This window comes from Etheostoma spectabile, chromosome 10, assembly GCF_008692095.1.
Source record: "Etheostoma spectabile isolate EspeVRDwgs_2016 chromosome 10, UIUC_Espe_1.0, whole genome shotgun sequence".
In the NCBI taxonomy this organism is placed as follows: Eukaryota; Metazoa; Chordata; class Actinopteri; order Perciformes; family Percidae; genus Etheostoma; species Etheostoma spectabile.
This window is the reverse complement of record NC_045742.1, coordinates 20,611,235-20,632,183: the sequence shown is the minus strand read 5'-3', so window position 1 is coordinate 20,632,183 and position 20,949 is coordinate 20,611,235. Positions and strand designations below refer to the sequence as shown.

The following is a 20,949-nucleotide window of genomic DNA, read 5'->3' as shown; positions in this document are numbered from 1 at the left end:
CCTACTTTATGTTCATTTTGACTTATACTTTTAAGTAAGATTCACACCAATGTTTAAAGCAGAGGACAATATATGTACAGATTTGACAAAGGTACCTGCAACTACCTAGTAGGCTACATACATCTTTTTTTAGATAGATAGATATTGTTCCTACATAACTTAGTAGAATAACTTTGTCCAAAGCAAATTTGACCAAATTTGTACAAACTGCAATGTAAAACAAATTTATATTGCATTCTATGGTTGCAGTGTAGACATTTAACCCTTGTGTTGTCTTCCCCTCAAAATTGAAAATCAACACTTTTGTTGGTGCTTTTTATCGATGTTTTAAACTTTTTCTTACTTTTTTGTCCCTTTTTTCAACACCTTTGATGCTTTTTTTCAACACTACGTAGGCCTAACACTAACTTATTAACTTTAGTTTTACTCTATTTTTGGAATTTATGGTCAATAAACCTAATTTAGAGGAAATCATACCTAATGTTTGAGTTAGAAAGGCAGAAATTAGGAATTATTTAGACTAAAATTAAAGGATCGTTTGTTGATGGATAATCACAGGCTGGAATATGTCAACTTTTACTCATTACTATTTCAAAACCACTTCAATTTTTTTTCTTCCAAATGCTATAAAATTGAATAAGACGCCCCAAAATTAAGCAAAGTAGAGATTTGTACTTGCCAAAGAGCATTGTGTGGAATCAATCATGTTATTTGGGGTAGTTAAAAGGAACATTGATATAGGAAAACGGGTCAATTTAACCTGAGGACAACACGAGGGTTGATAGAGTGATATACCCTCCGGAGCTGTAGGTGGCGATGTGCATTTTTTGGTTAGTTTGCAACCCAAAGAAAGAAGAAAAGCAGAAACGTAGAAGAAGAATCCGGCTGATGTTATTCTGTGTTGATGTCTGTGGGATTTCAGCAGACTGTGCTTTGTCATCGCCAATCCTCAAAACCAGTTTATAAGGAGAAAAGCTGTATATTTTTGGTTTGAAGAATCCATAAAAGCGCCTTGATGCGTTTGCTGCAGTGGCAATGGTAGGAAACGGTTCCGATATTGGCGCATGTTCTGAAACCACTGACACGTATGATTAAAACGTTAAGGTCTAGTGCTAGTGTTTGTTAACGAAGGTAGATGCGAGGAGAAATAACTGCATCCACAACACTTTTACTTGGGTTTGAGCACCACAACAGAGCGTGAGTTTATATGCGAGACTTAGGAATCCGGCCTGCATTAAACAGATGAGAAAGTTAATCGATTTGTCATTTTGAATTGTGACCTACTTTCATCAGAGTAATCCAAGTCTCTGAAATGTCTTTTTTCTTTTCAACCTTGCAGATGGCGGGTAGGGGCAGGCTGGTTCCATGTGTGTGTCTGGGGCTGTTTGGGGTCCTGTGCTGGGTCTGGGTCTCCTTTGCCTCTTTTCCAGATGATCAACTCCCCATGGAGGCCTTGGATGGGGTGGACCGAGGAGCCTTCCAGCCCCAGAGTGCTCTGTCAGAGATGGAGTTTGCCTCCATCAGTTCATACAGAGGACCTGGCAACCATGATCGCCGCAGCAACAAGGAGCTGCCCATTCTTCTCTGGTGGAGTGGAGGACTGTTCCCACATTTCCCTGGTGACACCGAACGCATTGACTGTGCCACATCCTCCTGCCTGGTCACAAGCAACCGCAAGGTACCAGAGATATGTATCCTCACACAGCCTTCTACTGAAACTCACTGGCTTAGACAGAGAGACGATGCATGCTCAAATTAATAATAATCATCATCTAAAGTTGTTCTGCCAGTTATCTTGAGTTTGATCTTCAAGGTCCAGCTGTACAAAAGGACAGCATCCATCATCTTTTATGGAACAGACTTTCGTGCATATGAGGCGCCGCTCCCTCGTCTCCGCCACCAGACCTGGGCATTGTTCCACGAAGAGTCACCCATGAATAACTACGTCCTCTCCCATGGACCGGGAATCAGGCTGTTCAACTACACTGCCACATTTCGCAGGGAGTCGGACTATCCTCTGACCCTGCAGTGGCTGCCCTCTCTGGATTACTTGCTGAAACCTGTGGTCGTGTCCCTGGAGGAGAAGAACCGGCTGAGGAGGGAGGGCCTGGCTCCTGTGCTCTACATGCAGTCTCACTGCGATGTACCGTCAGACAGAAACAGATATGTCCAGGAGCTCATAAAGTATATTCAGGTACAGATCTAACTGTTTTTCAGGGTTCATTTTTACAAATATGCATGATAGATGAGTGTGGCTGTTTTCAGTTTAGTACCTGGTTTATCGGGACTCCTATATACCCTTAAAAATGAGATGCTACATCCCAAGGCACTATCCTTATGTTCATCTCATTGGTCTAAGGTACCAGTTATTCCTTTATTTTTAAAATACTGTAAAATACTGTAGTGTGATTTGTTGATGTATTATTTATTTTGCCCCTTTCCTTTGACATTTGGTCTCTTTTTGTAATTGTCTTGTTTTGCCCTTTTCCTGTTCTGCATAAATGTCAGGACACTTTTCTGCTTGGTGTTAAATACCATTGTCAATAGTCTCCTTGATTATGAACCCTACCACACAGCCATTCTTTACAATAAACATTAACTGGATTATGTGCTCTGAAAATCTTTTGCTTAGAGTGTTCCTTCCTGCACATACTTTGTGCACACAGGTCAGTAGGTCAAAATCATTAATCCTCAAGCATTCAACTGCAGTGAGACTTCTGTGAATGCTTTGTAAATATAGCCCTGAGTGGGATGTTTTTGAATCTCCATCAGGTTATGAAATGTTAAAATTCCATTCAGAATGTCTAATCAGGGATTTATGAAAGATGTAGACCATTAGAAGTGTTCCAGTGTCACTTTAATAACCAATGTTTCCTGAGTATGCCCCCATCTCTCTCCTTTCTCACTCATAATTTTCTGTCTGTAGGTGGACTCCTATGGAAAATGCTTGAATAACAAACCTCTACCTGAACATCTGGAGGACACGGCCACAGCTACTGGCGAAGAGGCGGGCTTTATGAATTTTGTCGCACGCTACAAGTTTCACCTGGCACTGGAGAACGGCCTGTGTCCAGATTACATGACCGAGAAGCTGTGGCGGCCTCTCCATCAGGGCTGTGTGCCGGTCTATCGAGGCTCCTCTGTGGTGGCAGACTGGATGCCCAACGACCACTCTGCAATCATCATAAATAACTTCCCCTCACCCAAAGCTCTCGCTGAATTCCTCAAACGTCTTGATGAGAATGATGATGAATATGCAAAATATTTAGATTTCAAGAACCCCAGCCGCATTACTAACACTCGTTTGTTGGAGGCTCTGGAGGCCCGCGAGTGGGGGGTTAATGACATGAGTAAACCCAACTACCTCAATGGATATGAATGTTATGTGTGTGACCAGGAGAATGCACGACTGGCAGCAGAACGAGCTTATAGGAAGGCCCCTAAGAAGAACCAACCTCCTCAGCCTAAAATGGCCGACAACTCTCACATGGGGTGTCCCCTGCCCAGCCCGGGGTATGGACAAGTCCAAGATTTACCTGCAGATGATGGGTGAGTTTGTCTCAAATTATTCACTGTGCCAGGTGTGAAATCCTTCTACTTTCTGCACTTTAATGCGAATAACAATGTCCCGAAGGGGAGAGACATCAGTCTATATTAATGGTCTAATTAAAATTTCCTCTGTGATGAGCCTAATCTGTTTGTATGTCTGTCCGCAGATGGTTGCAAATATGGCCCCAGGATTACTGGCAGAGCCTGGACCAAGCAGAGGGGCTGGAGTCTCTGATAAGACATAACGAGTCAGACCCTTCGCTGCTGTGGAAGCACATCCAAAACATTGCTGTGAGCAGAGCCAGAGGAAAACACTGACACAGGCCTTGAAACAAACAGAGGATGGAGCGCATCCAGGATTACAGAGGTGTCCCATATTATGCATCCCCTCTGTTTAAATGAGGGAATGAAGCAGAAATGACTAATATTTTTGCACTGGAGCCAAATCTCCTTTACCCTTATGAGCAGTTTAGTTATACCATAACAGATTTTGATAATGAATTTAGCTGACATATTTTGGTCCTTTATCCCTGTTTTCTTTTAAAACCTATTTAAGTTCAGTAATGGGAAAATAATGTTTCAGAGTGCTATATGCTAACATTTTTAAGTCGTTGTTTTACTATAACCGAGGTGCCATCATTGCCCTTACTCCACCTTGCATTGTTAACAGCATGCGGTGCAGTTGTTCCACTGAGGCACATTCTCATGGGAGGCAACTTGTCATCGGACCGGCGCACGGCCAAGGGAGCTCCGCCTAACTGTGTGTGAAGACTATCAAGAAAGCAGCCAGTGAAGTGCATTAGCGTCTTTCCAGTTACTCAGCAGGTAGCTGATGGTCATTATTAGCTAAAGTCACATTTCTGTACACAACATTTAAGGTGACTATGCAAGAAAAAATATTACTTCACCAAGAAGTGGATAAAGACAAAAAGTTCAGCACAAATCCTCTGTGGGAACTCACCACTGCATTTGCAAAGCAGTTCTCCGGAGCTCATTCAACGCTTTTCTGTGGCTGATACTTTATAATATTGCCCTAACTTTTCAGTTACATGATACTAAAATTATGTTTATGTGCAATCATTTTTTAATACATGCTTTTCTAAAACTTGTTGCTGCTTGAGACTGACAGTGTTGTGTTTGCTGGCACAGCGCTTTGCTTAACATATTTATACCAGGATTTTATAAGTCTTTTTATTTTTTTAACAAAGCATCATACATGTGAACACACTATTTTGTATCATGAGCAAAATAAGTAAACATTTTGTAATAAACTATTTTCTTGCATAACTGCTGTTACTAAAATATAACACCCCACTTGCCAGTATTAGTCTGTTCATAGTTAATGTGGCACATCATGTTGTACAGACATATCCTTCATAGTTTACTGAGGCAGATACAGCTTTCACCACCAGGAAAAAACAACAACACAAGCTTGTATAACATAGAAATTTAACCTAATGTAAGAATCAACATTAAGTAGCCATATTGCTCACTATAACTGTCTTTTTGATCACCCTAATCCACATCATTCTTGAGTTCCAACCAAACACAGTCCAAACTTTGTCAGTTCTCAATTTATATGCAAATGAACATGAAGGGAAGGAGCTGAGGATAAGAGGCCGCTGAAGAGCTTCGATAATCAGTCCAAGGCTTTGCTGTAGCAGGACTCGCAGTGGACTTTCCCACCATGTAGGAACATACTGTCGAGAAGGTCTCCCATTGGCTTACTACACAAACCACACTGAAAAATTGAGAGAATGTAATTATAAGAAAACTGTAATTATGAGAAGATACAGTGAAGAGCTGTGTTTTTATCTTTGAAATTCTCTCATACTAATGTACTGCCCCATCATACACAGTATACTAAACTGTTTTGACAACACAGTTAACTGGCTGAGACCTTTGATTCAAATACTGGCAATATGTAATAGCTAAATTAAATTAGTTGTATTTAAAGACTTGTAGAAAAAACTAATAAGGGAGAAAGTTAAAAATATTAAAGGAGTAGATTGACAATTTAGGAAATGCACTTATTGGTTGTGTTGCCAAGAGTTAGATAAGAAGATAGATACTACTTTCATGTCTGTCTGTCACATATGAAGCTACAGCCAGCAGCTCATTAGCGTAGCTCGGCATAAAAACAGGAAATGGGGATAAAGCTTTTGGCTCTGGCCATAGGTTAAAAAAACAAATCTGCCTACTAGCATTTCTAAAACTCACTAATTAACATGTTACATCCTTTTTGTTTAATCTGTAAAAAAATATATATATATAAAAATGACAAGGTGTGGTTTCACGGGGAGTTATGTGCCAGAGTATTTCTTAGCCGGGACTTCCTGGAGCAACAAATATAAATGTACAAATGAATCAATTAAGATATAACATGTTATATTAAAGCTCTTATTAAGCATTAGAGCTGGTAGGCTGATTATTGAACAATGGACATTTTCAGTATTTACGCTGAGCTTAGCTATAACTCGCTGCAGGCTGTAACATCACATTTACTGTACAGACATGAGAGTGGTATCAATCTTCTGATCTAACTCTACAAAAAAGTGAATAAGCACATTCACCAAAATGTCAAGAAAATGTCTTGTAAGGTGAACAAACAAGGCTCAATTGCTCCAGGTTAGTCCTTTCACAGACTTTTTATGGTCCAATAAATACCGTCTTTTTAAAAAAAATCTTTAACTGAAATGTATCTGAGCAGATAGATGAACTACCTTGAAGCAGGTGGGGTGGCAGTTGATATTGAGGTGCTCGATGGTGATCTTGGCATCCCCGTCCACTGGCTTTCCGCAGAAGGTACAGGCGGATGACAGCGGGCCACTGGGGAGACACAGCCATTGAGACATGTTAGTGTGGCCCCCGACTCCAACAGCTCTCATGCAACTGCAGCTCTGTCTGGTTTATTAACGCGACCCTTTCTGTCCTGTCCAAGGGAATTTAGTAAGTTTAAATAATCCTTTGATGTCCCTGCTTAGCCTCCTAATGAGCAGGCTTGGTGGAGTTTCTGCCCTACTGCTTACACATACCTAGTTTCGTGAGAACTGGAAATAACAAGGCAGGGGGAGAAAGGGCTTCGGCTTATAGCTGGTTTAAAACAGGTTTAGGGAATTGTGCTATTACCTGGAGTAAAAGGAAGGGCTGCTGTAGGAGGAACTGGCAAAGCTTGATGTCTGATAATCTGACACACTATGGGGGGAAAAAGAGCAGTTATTGAGTCATCATAAGAGCAGTGGTGGCAGGTTTATTCAGCAGTTTTTTTCTTATTCGATTGTATAAATAATGTATTAGTCCTACCCATCGATGGCGTCTCTGGCATTATACAAGGACAGCTCTGTCGCATTGACATATTCCTTCACGTACACAAACCCCCTATAGAAGAGGCAGGTGAAGGAAAAAGTGAGTTAATATGCATAGTTTAAATATTAGCCGTCACTGTCATTTAAATGTCTAGTTTGTAAAAAGAAAAATCACTCACTTTTTGGCCTCGGGTTCTGGTGTTTGGACACGCCGGTCTTCTTCTTCTATCACGGTCCTGGAATAGGTTTCATAACTGGAGACAGAGTGCAGCAGCGTTAGCCTCATCTTTTGCTCACTGACGACAGCAGTGTGACAGCTTATACAGAAGGACTCTACATCTGTTAAATGTAACTCAGGAGGTAATCATTTTCTGCCATCAGTTGTTAATGGCATGCTGTTTAACGGGCTGTGATTTGACGAAAGGACATCTCTTAATACACATCATTAATCTGACATCTGGAGTCTGATAATTTGAGGGAAGAAATGAGGACAAATTGAAAGACAATGGGAGAGTAGATCTTTTCACATTTAACTTCAGTAATATAATTAAGACAGGAGTCTGTCTAAGCAGGCATTGTGCAGTAGTTGCAGGTAACTTTAGATCCAGACCGCAGTATTAAGTGACATTCCCACAAGCTTTGGCCTAAATTTCTCATCCTCTAACTAAGACGTCTGTGTTACAAACACAGACAACAGCCATAACGGCCGGTGAAAGTGTAAAACAAGCCTAGATTACCTAATTATGAGAAGGTTTGTGTCTGATTTTAAATTTAATTTGATTCAATTGCAAGACATTAAACCATTTTCCCCTCATAGATTTCTATGCAGTACCACATCAAAAGACAAAAAGCTCCAGTTAAAGGAGAGTGTCTTCACAAAAGTAAGGAAATGAACAGACCAAATAGTAGAAAATAACACTCTGGAGAAAATATTCTTGCATTATGCTGTAACTGACATTAAGATCATAAACTTACCGATCCATAGCGGGCTGTGGATTACTGTGTATCTCCCTGGAAAGTAAAGAAAACTATTAGACTTTTAGTGCAGGTTGTAGCAGTCCATAAACTGAACTCTATTCAGTGAGCAAGAATTCTGCCTCGTTTCTGACATCTCCCAGCTCCAGAGGGGTCGGGATTTATTGCCCAGGTGTGGTCTGTTGCTATTGCCAAGCAGCATTGCCTCATTCTGAGCCCTCCTCCCCATGCATTGTCATGGTAAACATCACCAACACATCTCTCACGCTCTCAGAATTCCTTCTGATCTCCCCAGTTTTTGATCATAAGAGGTGAGTTTTAAAGAATTTCAAACCTGATAGTGGTGATGGTTGTGACTGTCTCTGACTGCGTATCCTCGGGGCTACAAAGCAGAGGACATTACTGCATTATAAAAAGTCTGGCAGTACAGGTGAAGAAGTGACAGTAATAAAGTAAAATAACAAGTTTAGAAAGAGTTGATTATTCTCTGGCTAAGCCGGGAGGAAGTTTCAACTTGTATTTGAAGCTTGCTTTCAATTAAATGGTTGACAGGCACTGTATTTTAAGATGCTATAATGACATCCTGCTGAAATTGTGAAAAATAAAGTGGTTTAATATTCATTTAATGAGCCCAGCCACAGTAAAGATACCTTTCCTCCGGCTCCTCCTCCCCATCCTCTTCATCTTCCTCTCCTCTAATGGTAGTGACAGTGTAGACAGTGGGTGATGTCCACCTGTCCCAAGGGGAGTCATTCTCCTTGGACCTTGAGCACAAACAAAGACATGAGCCCATGAGAGGATGACAATTTCACACTCTTTATATTATTAAAAACAGAAGAAAACAAAAAAAAAGGCTTGAAGGGGATCTGTTTACTTGTGAGAAAAAGTAGTAACAAATAGCTGACCTATTTTCATCAGCACCAGTGCACAATGTTTTCTGGCTCAGTGAATAGATGCAGCAAAAGCTGAGTAACTTCACCGGAGTGGAAGGGAAGGAGGTTATTGGAATAAAAGGAGCTTTTAATAAAAGGATGACTTACTTTCTCTCAAACGTGATTATCGTCTCTTGATCTACAGTTTGGCCGCCAGGTACATCTTCTTCACTGAGAGTGGACATACATTGAAAGGCTTTTTAGCACATGATGTACATGGATGGGTGCATGTGGATTAATGAAACATAGTGGGCCGCATTGTGCGGAAGTGTAAGAGTAAATCAAAGTGTGTCATCACCTGTCTTCTAGGTTTTCCTGCTGAGGTGTGCTGGTTTCCCATGTGCGTGCCCATGACCGCTGAGAGCTGGGCCTGGAAAGAAAGAGAGTGCTATTACCTGGAGTAAAAAGAAGGGCTGCTGTAGGAGGAACTGGCAAAGTTTGATGTCAAATAATATGACACACTTTTGGTAAAAAGATTAGTTATTAAGTCATCATGAGCAGTTTTTTTCTTTCAATCAGTATTGTTATTTGATTGTTTAAATAATGTACTAGTCCTACCCATCAATGGCGAGAGAGAGAGAGAGAGAGAGAATGAGTATGAGTGTGTATGTGTGTGTGGATGTATACTTCATGGCAGAACTTTATGACAGCTCAAGCATATCAGACTGTAATGTGTGCACTTTAAGAGAATCATTCCTGCAGGTCCACGGTCTTTCTGCATGTCTCACTCATACATAACACAATTATGCACAAAATCAGGTTAATACCTTGTGGAGTCAGTGCTGATAGGGATGACGTTGTCTGCAAGGGATTCCAACGCATTACTGCTAATACTGTCAAACACGCACAGACAAAAAAACGGGATGAAAACATTTGAATTTCAAAAACCCCTTGGGGTTTAAAAGCACTGACTGACTATGAAACACGATGTCCCCAGAGACCAGCTGGAGACCTTTGTTACATGATACTGCCCACTGCTCTACTCATTATGTCAACTCTCTGCAGGCAAAATATGCCCAAAACATACTTTAACACATCTACAGGTACACACAGGGAACATGTCACTGTCACACTCCATATTAGGAAAATTTGACTTAGTAGTTAAAATCTTAGTTTAAGATTAATCGATAATTAATCAGCAATTTGGCTGATGGAATGAAATCTTTAATAATAAGTCATTTATTAAGCAAAAATACCAAACATTTCTTGGTTCCAGCTTCTCTAATTTAATACTTTTCTGCTTTATATCATCATGAATACATTTTGGTTTTGGACTGTTAGTCAGACAGAATAAGCAATTAGAAGAAGTCTGTTTGGCCCTTAGACTAAATGATAGATCTATTAATCAAAAAACAATGAACAAGTTAATTGATAAATAACTAAGTGTTAGGTGCAGCCCCACTTCCCTTTCTTTTGATAGTTGATCACAGAGAAGGTGTTGAATGAATGCAACTTACTTGGTTTTTGGACTTGGATCTTTGTTCTTTATATAAGTAGGTGACACACTGAAGAAATAACAATAAAAAAAAATAAACAGTGTATCAATAAGGTGTAGCCACAGTGCTTAGTGTGTGTGATAGCTGCTGATTATGAATGGATAATAAGTATTGCAATAACCGACAAAGCAAAGCAGTTGTAGTCACTGTGATATAATGTAGTAACATGATAGTATCTATGCAACAAATAGAAGTTACAGTATAGAAAAAAGGGAATTTTTCATTATCATTTTAGTACCTGTTGATGGAAATATCAGCAAGAGGCTTGAGCAGGTCAGAGGCACTGCAATAGAGAAAAGTGGCTCATAATCAGAAACTGCTGCATTATGGATGTCGAGATGCTATCTGACTGGCTGGGAAACAGTCACAGCTCCAAACCAATATGATTACCTGTTAGAGGATGTGGTCCCTATCGGATATGGATCAAACGGATCAGCCGAGCTGAAAAACAATTTCACACTGATTTCACTCTCAATTGTCAGCATGGCCCATCTTGTGTCGGAGGAATTCTGATCACATTGACTCATAATGGAAAGATTTAATGCAGTTTGAATGGTAAACAGAAACACAGAAGAAACGGGGCCAAACTCAGTCACAATCAGACTCTGGATGTCTTTGACAAATTCAAACACTATTCTGCTGCTGAATGGCAGAATCTGTGTATTTCAGGTGTACTTCACCTAAAATTTTCTTCTATACCAATTATTAAAAACTAAACAGATGTAATGAAATCACATATTTTACTAACAAGACATTCTTTCTAAACAATTAATTTTATCAACCGCATTAAACTTTATTTGCCTATTTAACTGGAGTGAAAATAAATTTTACAATTGAATCCTATTTTTGGAACAAATTATTTTTTTCTTTTCACTCAGTGTCGGTGGAGCAAACTATTTCTTAATTAAAACACATTTACATGCATATTGCAGAAACTTTTAACACAGCCATTTTAAAGCACCAGTTCATATGTGACATGGCAGTAAATACACTACCTTGATTCAGTGACTGTGGTCGTCACATGTGAACTCCATGGATCTGTGGTGTCTACTTTGCTGTTTGGAGGCAAGACATAAAAGTAAGGAGGGTTATGTACGATGAATGGCATGATGGGATGGGATGGGAAAAGGGGGCAAGTAAAGGTAAGTGTGCTTCTTCTCATACACTATTTACAATGCCAGTCCATTAGAAAAGACTGAAACCCACTGAACTATTTAACGAGCATGAAAACCATCTGAATATAGTACAGAACAGACTTTTTTTCTGTGTATGTGTTCTCATACCTTTTGTCAGTAATGATCACAGTTTTAGTGGTTACAGTGACTGTCTCTGTGGAGCTGGCGGGCAGAGAGACACAGGCAGAGTTAGTATAAATCATTACAAGGCATATCTGGATAGAATGCATTTCTTAGCATGAACAGCTCTCCATAGATAGGTAATTGTTTAAGAACAGCCTGTCATCTCTTTCTACCTTTGTGTTTCTTTGACTGTCTCTCTCTGTTTCTCCATTCGCTGCATGCTGAGGCTGGCGGAGACAAAACAAAGCCGCAATACTAATCAGTACAGCACATTCCCTTCTATTTCCAGTCGCGCTGCAGATAAGAAGTGGCTTTCTCTTTCAAAGTATAACTCAGTCGCTTCCGGAATCTGCGACTTTGTAACACGGTGCATGGGGTTAAAATAGAATGCTGGAAGTAGAGGAGCCCTGATTTGAGATCAAACTTAAAGCGGATGGGGTTTATTAAAAATCATACACTTCAGGGAGCTGGGGCTGTTGGCCCCTTCATCTGCGTGGGAGAATTAATGGTACACAGGGAAGGAGGGATGGGAAGCAGAGGGCCATCACAAGGCTGTCTCTTTCTCACCTGCGGGCCTCTGTTTTGATTGGAATGACGTCATTAGCCAGGAGATCCAGGCTGCTGCTGGTCTTTGCTGGGGTTGACTTACTAAAGACATCAAACACAAAAGTCAAACACAGAGCAGAGTTTGTGCACAAGCTCCTTTGAAACTGTAGATCGAACTCTGGCAAGGTAAGTTAAGATAATGCCTCTGCTTGCTACTGACAATGGAGCTATTGATTTTCTACTGATGAAAGGATAATTATTTGCATAACGTCTGTATATGGGCATTGGGTGGGAAAGAGCTCTCTACTTATACCTGTCTAGTCCACCAAGCAGATCCTGACTCCAGCGTCCTGGGCTGGGGGGGACAGGCACGGCTGACTTCTCTGGACTGCTGAGGCAGAAGGATAAGAGGAAGAGGAGAAGGTGATGAACAAAGGAAGATTTAGGATTTGGAGGAGATTTCAGAGCAAGAACAGGCTAGTTGAGGTGGAGTAGAGAAGAGGGAATCATTTAAAGTCCAACATTGCCACCTTGTGGGTAACATTCAGATAATTTAAAGTGGGTAATTGCAAAAAAAAAGCAACAATATATTTTTAACAAAGCCATCAGCAAAAGCCAGGAGATCATCTGTCATTGCTTTACAGTTGCTGAGTTCCGGAGCTGGCTCCTTTTTAACACTGCAGGCAGTGAACGGAAAACAAATATGAGTGCACCTGCTTTGGCGCGTACACACATCTCTATTTTACATTTTGAAGAACTCCATTTTAATCAAGTCTAAGTTGGGACACCCTCTTGTGTGAAGTAGTTTTAGGAGATGTGGGTTATTTTATGATTACTTTGAAGCAAACACAGTGGCAGAGGAAATACATTCATATTATCGGATGGTTGTTGATGCTGGAGGCACAAACATGATAATCTTTGTTTATCTTTTTTTTCTTATTCATTAGGTTTCTGCTGCTTTTATCTTTCATTTCCAGTACCTGGTTGAACTTGTGCCAAAAGAAATGAGAGTATCGGACAAGGTGGTGAGCGTGTCAACATTGGAGCTGTGAAAACAGAATAAACACATGACAATTACAAAGCAGCTTTTCAATCACATGTATTAAAAAAAGAATGAGAGCAAACATATTAGCAAATTTAACCACATGCAGGCACATTTAAAACTTTGCTTAAGAATTATGATATTCATTTAGTCTATAAAAAATAATATCTGGGCACTGAAATGTCTCAGTGTTAAGAGATATAATCTACTAATGTTAACATTATGCCGTAGAGGAAGTATTCACATCCTTTACTTAAGTAAAAGTATCTAATGTTATTAGTATTTAAAGCGGTGAAATATGTCAAATATGTTTATGTTTTAGTTTAAACTAGCATATAATAGTAATACTTGGTACAAGTACCTAAAATGTAATGTGCTTATTTACTTTCCACCACTGACATAATGTGACAATATGTGGCAGCACTGATTTTGGTTAGTGGAAAACTGACCGTGGCTTTGGAGACAGTTGTGGTGCTATTTCTGGTTCAGCCTTCACTGAGATCCCTGTTACAGCAGGCACTGGGGCAGGTGGAGGTGGGACGGTTGAGGCCGGGGCAGGGGATGCTGGAGTGGGTGATATTGGGGTTGGTGATGCTGAGGTGAGTTTAACCAGAGGTGTGTTAACCAGTCCAGAGACGTCTGAATCCTTGGGTTTTGGCTTCAGGCTTTCAACTGGGTCTTTCACTACAACAGACACTGGAGGGGGGTCTTTCTTCACAGGCTCTGGGGCGGCGTTCTCCACCTTTGGTGCCACCGGCTTATTAATAGTGGTATCAACAGCCGTCTTAACGCTGGTGTCGACTCTGTAAACCACACAAGAAATTAATTAATTTTGAGGAACCAAATGAACTTGTTTTGCTGGAAACATTGGCACAGGACTAACATGTTCTGTGTGTTGTCACAGTGTTAGAGATATGATCTACTGATGTCAACACTAGGTGGTTGAGGAAGTTTTTAGGTCCTTCACTTAAGTAAAAGATAATACTCTATATAATAATTAAAAGATTATATAAAATGAATGTTTGTATGTAACTAATAAATAAAGCTGTGGAATACTGTATACGTAATAGAGAAAAAAATAACACAATTTTCCTCTAAAAATGTAGTGAAGTATAAGTATAAACTAGCATAAATAGTAATACTTGGTACAAGTACCTAAAATGTAATGTTCTTATTTACTTTCCACCACTGACAATATGTGACAATATGTGGCAGCACTGATTTTGGTTAGTGGAAAACTGACCGTGGCTTTGGAGACAGTTGTGGTGCTATTTCTGGTTCAGCCTTCACTGAGATCCCTGTTACAGCAGGCACTGGGGCAGGTGGAGGTGGGACGGTTGAGGCCGGGGCAGGGGATGCTGGAGTGGGTGATATTGGGGTTGGTGATGCTGAGGTGAGTTTAACCAGAGGTGTGTTAACCAGTCCAGAGACGTCTGAATCCTTGGGTTTTGGCTTCAGGCTTTCAACTGGGTCTTTCACTACAACAGACACTGGAGGGGGGGCTTTCTTCACAGGCTCTGGGGCGTTGTTCTCCACCTTTGGTGCCACCGGCTGATTAATAGGGGCATCAACAGCTGTCTTAACGCTGGTGTCGACTCTGTAAACCACACAGGAAATTAATGAATTTTAAGGAACCAAATGCACTTGTTTTGCTGGAAACATTGGCACAGGACTAACATGTTCTGTGTGTTGTCACAGTGTTAGAGATATGATCTACTGATGTCAACACTAGGTGGTTGAGGAAGTTTTTAGGTCCTTTACTTAAGTAAAAGATTATATTTTATATAATAAGTAAAAGATTATATTTTATACAATAAGTAAAAGATTATAAAAAATTGATGTTTGTATGTGACTAATAAATAAAGCTGTGGAATACTGTATATGTAATGGAGAAAAAAATAACACTATTTTACCCTAAACATGTAGTGGAGTATAAGTATAAACTAGCATAAATAGTAATACTTGGTACAAGTACCTAAAATGTAATGTGCTTATTTACTTTCCACCACTGATATAATGTGACAATATGTGGCAGCACTGATTTTGGTTAGTGGAAAACTGACCGTGGCTTTGGAGACAGTTGTGGTGTTATTTCTGGTTCAGCCTTCACTGAGATCCCTGTTACAGCAGGCACTGGGGCAGGTGGAGGTGGGACGGTTGAGGCCGGGGCAGGGGATACTGGAGTGGGTGATATTGGGGTTGGTGATGCTGAGGTGAGTTTGACCAGAGGTGTGTTAACCAGTCCAGAGACGTCTGAATCCTTGGGTTTTGGCTTCAGGCTTTCAACTGGGTCTTTCACTGCAACAGACACTGGAGGGGGGTCTTTCTTCACAGGCTCTGGGGCGGCGTTCTCCACCTTTGGTGCCACCGGCTTATTAATAGTGGCATCAACAGCTGTCTTAATGCTGGTGTTGATTCTGTAAACCACACAAGAAATTAATGAATTTTAAGGAACCAAATGCACTTGTTTTGCTGGAAACATTGGCACAGGACTAACATGTTCTGTGTGTTGTCACAGTGTTAGAGATATGATCTACTGATGTCAACACTAGGTGGTTGAGGAAGTTTTCAAGTCCTTTACTTAAGTAAAAGATAATACTTTATATAATAAGTAAAAGATTATATAAAATTGATGTTTGTATGTAACTAATAAATAAAGCTGTGGAATACTGAATATGTAGTGGAGAAAAAAGTAACACTATTTTACCCTAAAAATGTAGTGGAGTATAAGTATAAACTAGCATAAAATAGTAATACTCAATCACATGTATTAAAAAAAGAATGAGAGCAAACACAAAAGCAAATTTAACCACATGAAGGCACATTTAAAACTTTGCTTAAGAATTATAACATTCATTTAATCTATAAAAAAAATAATATCTGGGCAGACATTATGTTTGAGCTTGTTTATCAGTGTTAAGAGATACAATCTACTGATGTTAACATTATGCCGTAGAGGAAGTATTCAAATCCTTTACTTAAGTAAAAGATTATATAAAGTTGATGTTTGTATGTAATGTTATTAGTATTTAAAGCTGTGAAATATGACAAAAATGTAGTGGAGTATAAGTAGAAAATAGCATGTAATAGTAATACTCGGTACAAGTACCTAAAATGTAATGCACTTATTTACTTTCCACCACTGATAATATGTGACAATATGTGGCAGCACTGATTTTGGTTAGTGGAAAACTGACCGTGGCTTTGGAGACAGTTGTGGTGCTATTTCTGGTTCAGCCTTCACTGAGACCCCTGTTACAGCAGGCACTGGGGCAGGTGGAGGTGGGACGGTTGAGGCCGGGGCAGGGGATGCTGGAGTGGGTGATATTGGGGTTGGTGATGCTGAGGTGAGTTTGACCAGAGGTGTGTTAACCAGTCCAGAGACGTATGAATCCTTGGGTTTTGGCTTCAGGCTTTCAACTGGGTCTTTCACTGCAACAGACACTGGAGGGGGGTCTTTCTTCACAGGCTCTGGGGCGGCGTTCTCCACCTTTGGTGCCACCGGCTTATTAATAGGGGCATCAACAGCTGTCTTAACGCTGGTGTCGACTCTGTAAACCACACAGGAAATTAAGGAAATGAAATTAATGAAAGGAACAGAAAGCCCTTGTAGTGCTGGAAACATGGCACAGGACTTACATTTTCTGTGCTTTGGGCTCAGGTGCGGAGGCAGCAGATGTGACGGGGACAACAGGGGAGGGGGGTGTGGTGCTGGCAGGTGCTGGAGTAGCAGCGCTCTCACCTTCATCAGAAATCTCCACCCTGCACATTTGTAGCCAAGCACACGTGCACACATACATGAGTGCATGTGTTCAGTTGGGAGTACAAACACACAGAAGTAGACAGACAGAGTCTTTGATTGGACTCACAGGTTTTTCTTTTGTTTTAGAGGGATTTGAGAGGGAACATTTACCTTTTAGCCACAAATGATGGACTGCTGTTGACCAATGAGGTGTCAGACGTCGTTTCTTGAGACCTGAGGTTTTTCAGCACATAGGTTCATAAATACCTCCCTAAATGCTCAACATTTACAATCACATGTGGCTCAAAAGCCCAATTTCTCAATGTGTTAGGTAACTCACTTCTTTTATCTATCTACTAAAAAAAGGCAAAAGTCTCTGTGAGTAGGTTGGGATTCAGTCCGGATGTCTGACCCACGTGCACAAGAGACGTCACACGCAGCATGCGGTTGTACGGATGTAAGCCGAATCAAAGTAAGGAATGTAATAAAGTAAACTGAGCCAAGATAGCCCTGTGAGCTAATGTGTGCAAACAAAATCACCGTGGCTTCGTAATGTCAACCAAGATGACCCAAGACAGCCAACACACTTTTATTAACTACCATAGAGACAACAGCAGCACATAATGCTGGCTTCACTTCTTCCATTTCTACCCTTTAAAATAAAAATCCAACTTCAATTCACTCAGAGCCTTTCTTTAAGAGGAAACTTAGGCTTAAATAGTAACAAATGCTATTTTATATTTTTTAAATCTAACTTCATAACAAATGCATACCTGTTCGGGGCCCTTTTATCTCGGGGCCCCAGGCAGTTGCCTACCTTGCCTTATGGTAAAGTCTGCTCTTGGTGTTTTTTTTCCCGTGAACCAGACTATATTTTTACCGCTGTTTCTGACTGTAAGTAGCCGTGACTATGTGACGCAACAATGTCCTTGAAGGACCCAAGGAAGTGCAGTGTCAAATTTGTAGTCATTTGGATGAGTGTTTCCAAACAGGCGCGTTTTAAACGGGCTCTGCACTATAGATTTAAGAATTCAAGATACAGGTTGAGTGTTATGATTAGCATTAAGAGAGTGACATAAGACATACGTACTCAAATTTCTTAGCAGCAGAGAGCACATAAGATCGTTGCCTGACAGCAGATTGCTTCAGTACATTGCCGGCTGCCTCCGTCCTACGAAATGAGTTGTTATGATGTTAATGTAATCTGTAATGCGAGTTCAAATAGGATGGTGTTCTTTTGCATGAGGAGATTCTTACCGTTTTTCCAGCTCCTCGTTGCTAAGCTTATCCTCCTGGTTCTCTGGAGTGGCCCTCACAGTGTACGGGGCTCTAAGGAAGAGAAGCGCGAACACACACTCATGAAAACACATTCTCATTCCGCTGCCGGCGGCCAATTGGGAATCTGATGTGTGTGCATGCTCACATTTTCTTGTAGCTCTCTGAAGGTTTATGGGTGAATTGTGTCGTCGTAGCACTGCAAAAAAAAACATCAAATGAATATGGGAATGTCAAGTCACACTATATCTGCTTTTCAAGTAAGAGAAGCTCTTACCTAACGCCGTTAGTTGTTACAGGTGAAGCAGGCTTGTCTAGTTTAGTGAAAACACCTCTGGAAAAAAAAAAAGCTTGAGTACGGTCATTCTTTTTTTTCAGTTACAAAAAGTCATTTTCAGTGCTCAGATATCCCTTCATCTACTTTTGATTTAGGTCTCTAGTTTCAAATTGGATACCTAAATGTGCAAGTCTCACCTGATCAGGAACCCTGGTGAGGATGCTCTAAATTTAAAACAGAGAGCCATTATCAGCACAATCACGTTTTGTAGGAAGTTTCCAAATAATCAATAGATAACTCCGTGACGTAGGAAAGCTGTGTTGTGTACCTTTCACCATCAGTCTTGGTGGGTGGCGGAGTGGATGTTGTTGGTGACGACACTGGACTGGTGTCAACAATGTCTCCATTCAAACGCCTGGCCCTTACTTCTGCTAACCTGCATGGGTTCACAGGAACTTGGTTGGGTCTATTCAAGTGACTGAGCAATGGATAATATGGAGAGAACCCTATTCAAACATGTGGCTTACCATGGTTTCTCTTCCTCGGTTTCAGCCTGAGCATCTTGGCGCTGCTGCAGCCAGCTGCTGTCATCCCTCAGCCTGGTCCTCACTTTGGTGGTACGGAACACAGATGCTTTTCCCTCCTCTGAGACACAAACATGTGCATGTCACATTAACAACACACCTTCTGAGATATCATACACACTGGGTAGGCTGCATCATAAATCTTAATCCTGTCTGTTTGATAGCATGCATGATATTCAGTTCCCTTTGGGCCGACACACACCACATAATCAACCACCAACTTGTATTTTGAATTAAAATTGAGGAAATGACAGAAGATCAGAATTTACAGAGTCATCAGAATTTATAGAGTCATCAGTCTGGCGCAGAGACACGCCCTTGGATGCCCTCTGCTTTTATTTAAGGAAACACGGTGTCTCACATTCAGATCACATCAGTCATCCTACTCACCTTTTGACATGCTTGTTCTAGATGTTTCTCTCTCGTCTTTGTTCTGTTATCTTGACAGGCCACCTGAAAAATATGTTGGAACCACATCGAGACAGAGACTCTGTTAAACAAAATTGTACAATTTGAAGTAAATCTCAATTTATTAAGACAGTATAGTTTAAAAATTGTCCTTCTCATGCTATGTTCCCTCTCATTGAAGAACATGTGCACCGTAAAGCATTCCTCAGTCTTATCATTTAGGCATGTAGATGTTCCTGTCCTACCACTTTTCCAAACTGTTGCCTAAATATGCATGGACACACACACACAAATACACATATATGGTCTTTTGTGTTTGGATACAAAATATACTCACACAGAATGATTTCTGTGATTGGGTAAATACTGCTTCCTTTCACACATTTTTAAATGAGTTGACCCCACAGTTATTTACAGTCAAAACTGATCTGCTCAGAAGGGAAACTCACCTCCCCTGGAAAGTGAAGAAGAAAAGGCAAATACAAAGTTCCCTAATCTGAATAAGACTAAACTGAATGCAAAATTCAGGATGCAAATATAAAGTAAAACTCCTGGGGCTATGAGTTCACTCCTTCTAAAGCCTGTCGCCACAATATCCCTTGAGGATATTGGCCTCAATATTGGTGACAGAACAAATACATCAAGGGATCACATAGTATATTTATCCTTGGTTGAGCACAACTGTCCACACAGGATAAATGATTGATGAAGAGCAATAGCATTTAAGGCAAGCAGCGAGCAGGACAAATAACTCTACTGACAAGCAATCATGACAGGGAAACACCCAGAAAAATGAGAGGGCAAACACTGACAATCATCAGATAACGCTTTCAACAAACAGTTTATGTCACATGATTGATTATGTTTATGTTTCTGTTCTTACAGCTGCTGATTACTGAAGCTCTAAATACAGAATCTACCCTGATACTTTAAATTATGTTGTGAATAATACACATGGAAGCCAGAGTACCTACCTGCGTTTACTTTTTATCCAGCAGAGAAAAGTCCACACCGTTTAATTGAGAGTTTGTGATCAGTGTGTCCCTGAGTATGAGCAGAGGAAAAGTATTTCTCTGACAGGTGTCTTATTCCCTGTGCTAGTGAACAGGTATGGGCGTGAGCACTAACAAGCCCAGCCAGTCAAGGAAGGTTGATGTGGGGTGGAGCAGTATGTGCTTATCTCTTTGTGTGTATGTGTGTGTGTATATATGTGTGTGTGTGAGTAATAGCGGTTACTAAGAAGAACTCATTTCTGTTTTCTACACCTGTGCTGTATTCATGGGAGTTGGCAAGCACATACCTGTCGTACAGCAGGTGAGAACCAAGTAAGGAAATGGGAAGAGGGCGACGACAAGGTGCACAGCACGGCAAACCTTAAGGAAGCATATCGCAGCAACACCTCCTGTGGGAGCGCTCCTCTCATGCTCACTGGATAGGAAAACTCAGGATGCACTCGCATCATTAAAATGAAATCAAGAACACTCAACTGAACTGAGATAACAAACAGAAACAGTGGCCCA

General features: G+C 40.6%; 2 protein-coding genes across 11 annotated transcripts; one reads left to right on the top strand and one right to left on the bottom strand.

The window, feature by feature from the left end:
* The first annotated feature begins 847 nt into the window (after positions 1–847).
* Positions 848–4,952, top strand: pofut4 (protein O-fucosyltransferase 4). 2 transcript variants are annotated; one of them, XR_004333991.1, is made up of 6 exons: positions 848–1,038; positions 1,340–1,678; positions 1,814–2,194; positions 2,927–3,549; positions 3,717–3,964; positions 3,995–4,952. XR_004333991.1 is itself a non-coding variant. In XM_032528737.1 (5 exons), the coding sequence occupies exons 1-5, from the start codon at positions 1,036–1,038 to the stop codon at positions 3,865–3,867; spliced, it is 1,497 nt and encodes a 498-aa protein (XP_032384628.1). In that variant the 5' UTR covers positions 848–1,035; the 3' UTR covers positions 3,868–4,952. The 2 variants fall into 2 exon arrangements, 1 of the variants encoding a protein (XP_032384628.1); XM_032528737.1 differs by having other exon boundaries at positions 3,717–4,952.
* Positions 4,730–20,581, bottom strand: znf185 (zinc finger protein 185 with LIM domain). Of its 9 annotated transcripts, none has more exons than XM_032528726.1 (35): positions 20,404–20,581; positions 19,412–19,474; positions 18,965–19,082; positions 18,766–18,873; positions 18,635–18,661; positions 18,438–18,494; positions 18,309–18,359; positions 18,143–18,214; positions 17,976–18,056; positions 17,057–17,119; positions 16,783–16,905; positions 16,341–16,694; positions 15,207–15,560; positions 14,387–14,740; positions 13,593–13,946; positions 13,082–13,147; positions 12,415–12,492; positions 12,123–12,203; positions 11,729–11,782; positions 11,541–11,594; positions 11,253–11,312; positions 10,648–10,698; positions 10,496–10,540; positions 10,219–10,266; positions 9,529–9,594; positions 9,060–9,131; positions 8,870–8,932; positions 8,480–8,593; positions 8,164–8,211; positions 7,830–7,865; positions 7,034–7,108; positions 6,853–6,927; positions 6,679–6,744; positions 6,273–6,378; positions 4,730–5,290 (listed from the first exon to the last, which is right to left on the bottom strand). In XM_032528726.1, exons 2-35 carry the CDS (start codon positions 19,419–19,421, stop codon positions 5,189–5,191), a joined length of 3,486 nt encoding a protein of 1,161 aa, XP_032384617.1. In that variant the 5' UTR covers positions 19,422–19,474; positions 20,404–20,581; the 3' UTR covers positions 4,730–5,188. The 9 variants fall into 9 exon arrangements, with proteins under 9 accessions (XP_032384617.1, XP_032384618.1, XP_032384619.1 ...); XM_032528727.1 differs by having other exon boundaries at positions 12,415–12,489; XM_032528728.1 differs by lacking the exon at positions 11,729–11,782.
* Positions 20,582–20,949: the final 368 nt, after the last annotated feature.

Bases quoted from the DNA above. Each gene is read 5' to 3' on its own strand.
- pofut4 (XM_032528737.1), top strand. The intron at 1,679-1,813 runs GTACCAGAGATA...TTGATCTTCAAG, and splicing joins TGGTCACAAGCAACCGCAAG to GTCCAGCTGTACAAAAGGAC. The intron at 2,195-2,926 runs GTACAGATCTAA...TTCTGTCTGTAG, and splicing joins AGCTCATAAAGTATATTCAG to GTGGACTCCTATGGAAAATG.
- znf185 (XM_032528726.1), bottom strand. The intron at 18,215-18,308 runs GTGAGCATGCAC...TCTCTTCCTTAG, and splicing joins TCAGAGAGCTACAAGAAAAT to AGCCCCGTACACTGTGAGGG. The intron at 13,148-13,592 runs GTCAGTTTTCCA...CTGTTTTCACAG, and splicing joins CAACTGTCTCCAAAGCCACG to CTCCAATGTTGACACGCTCA.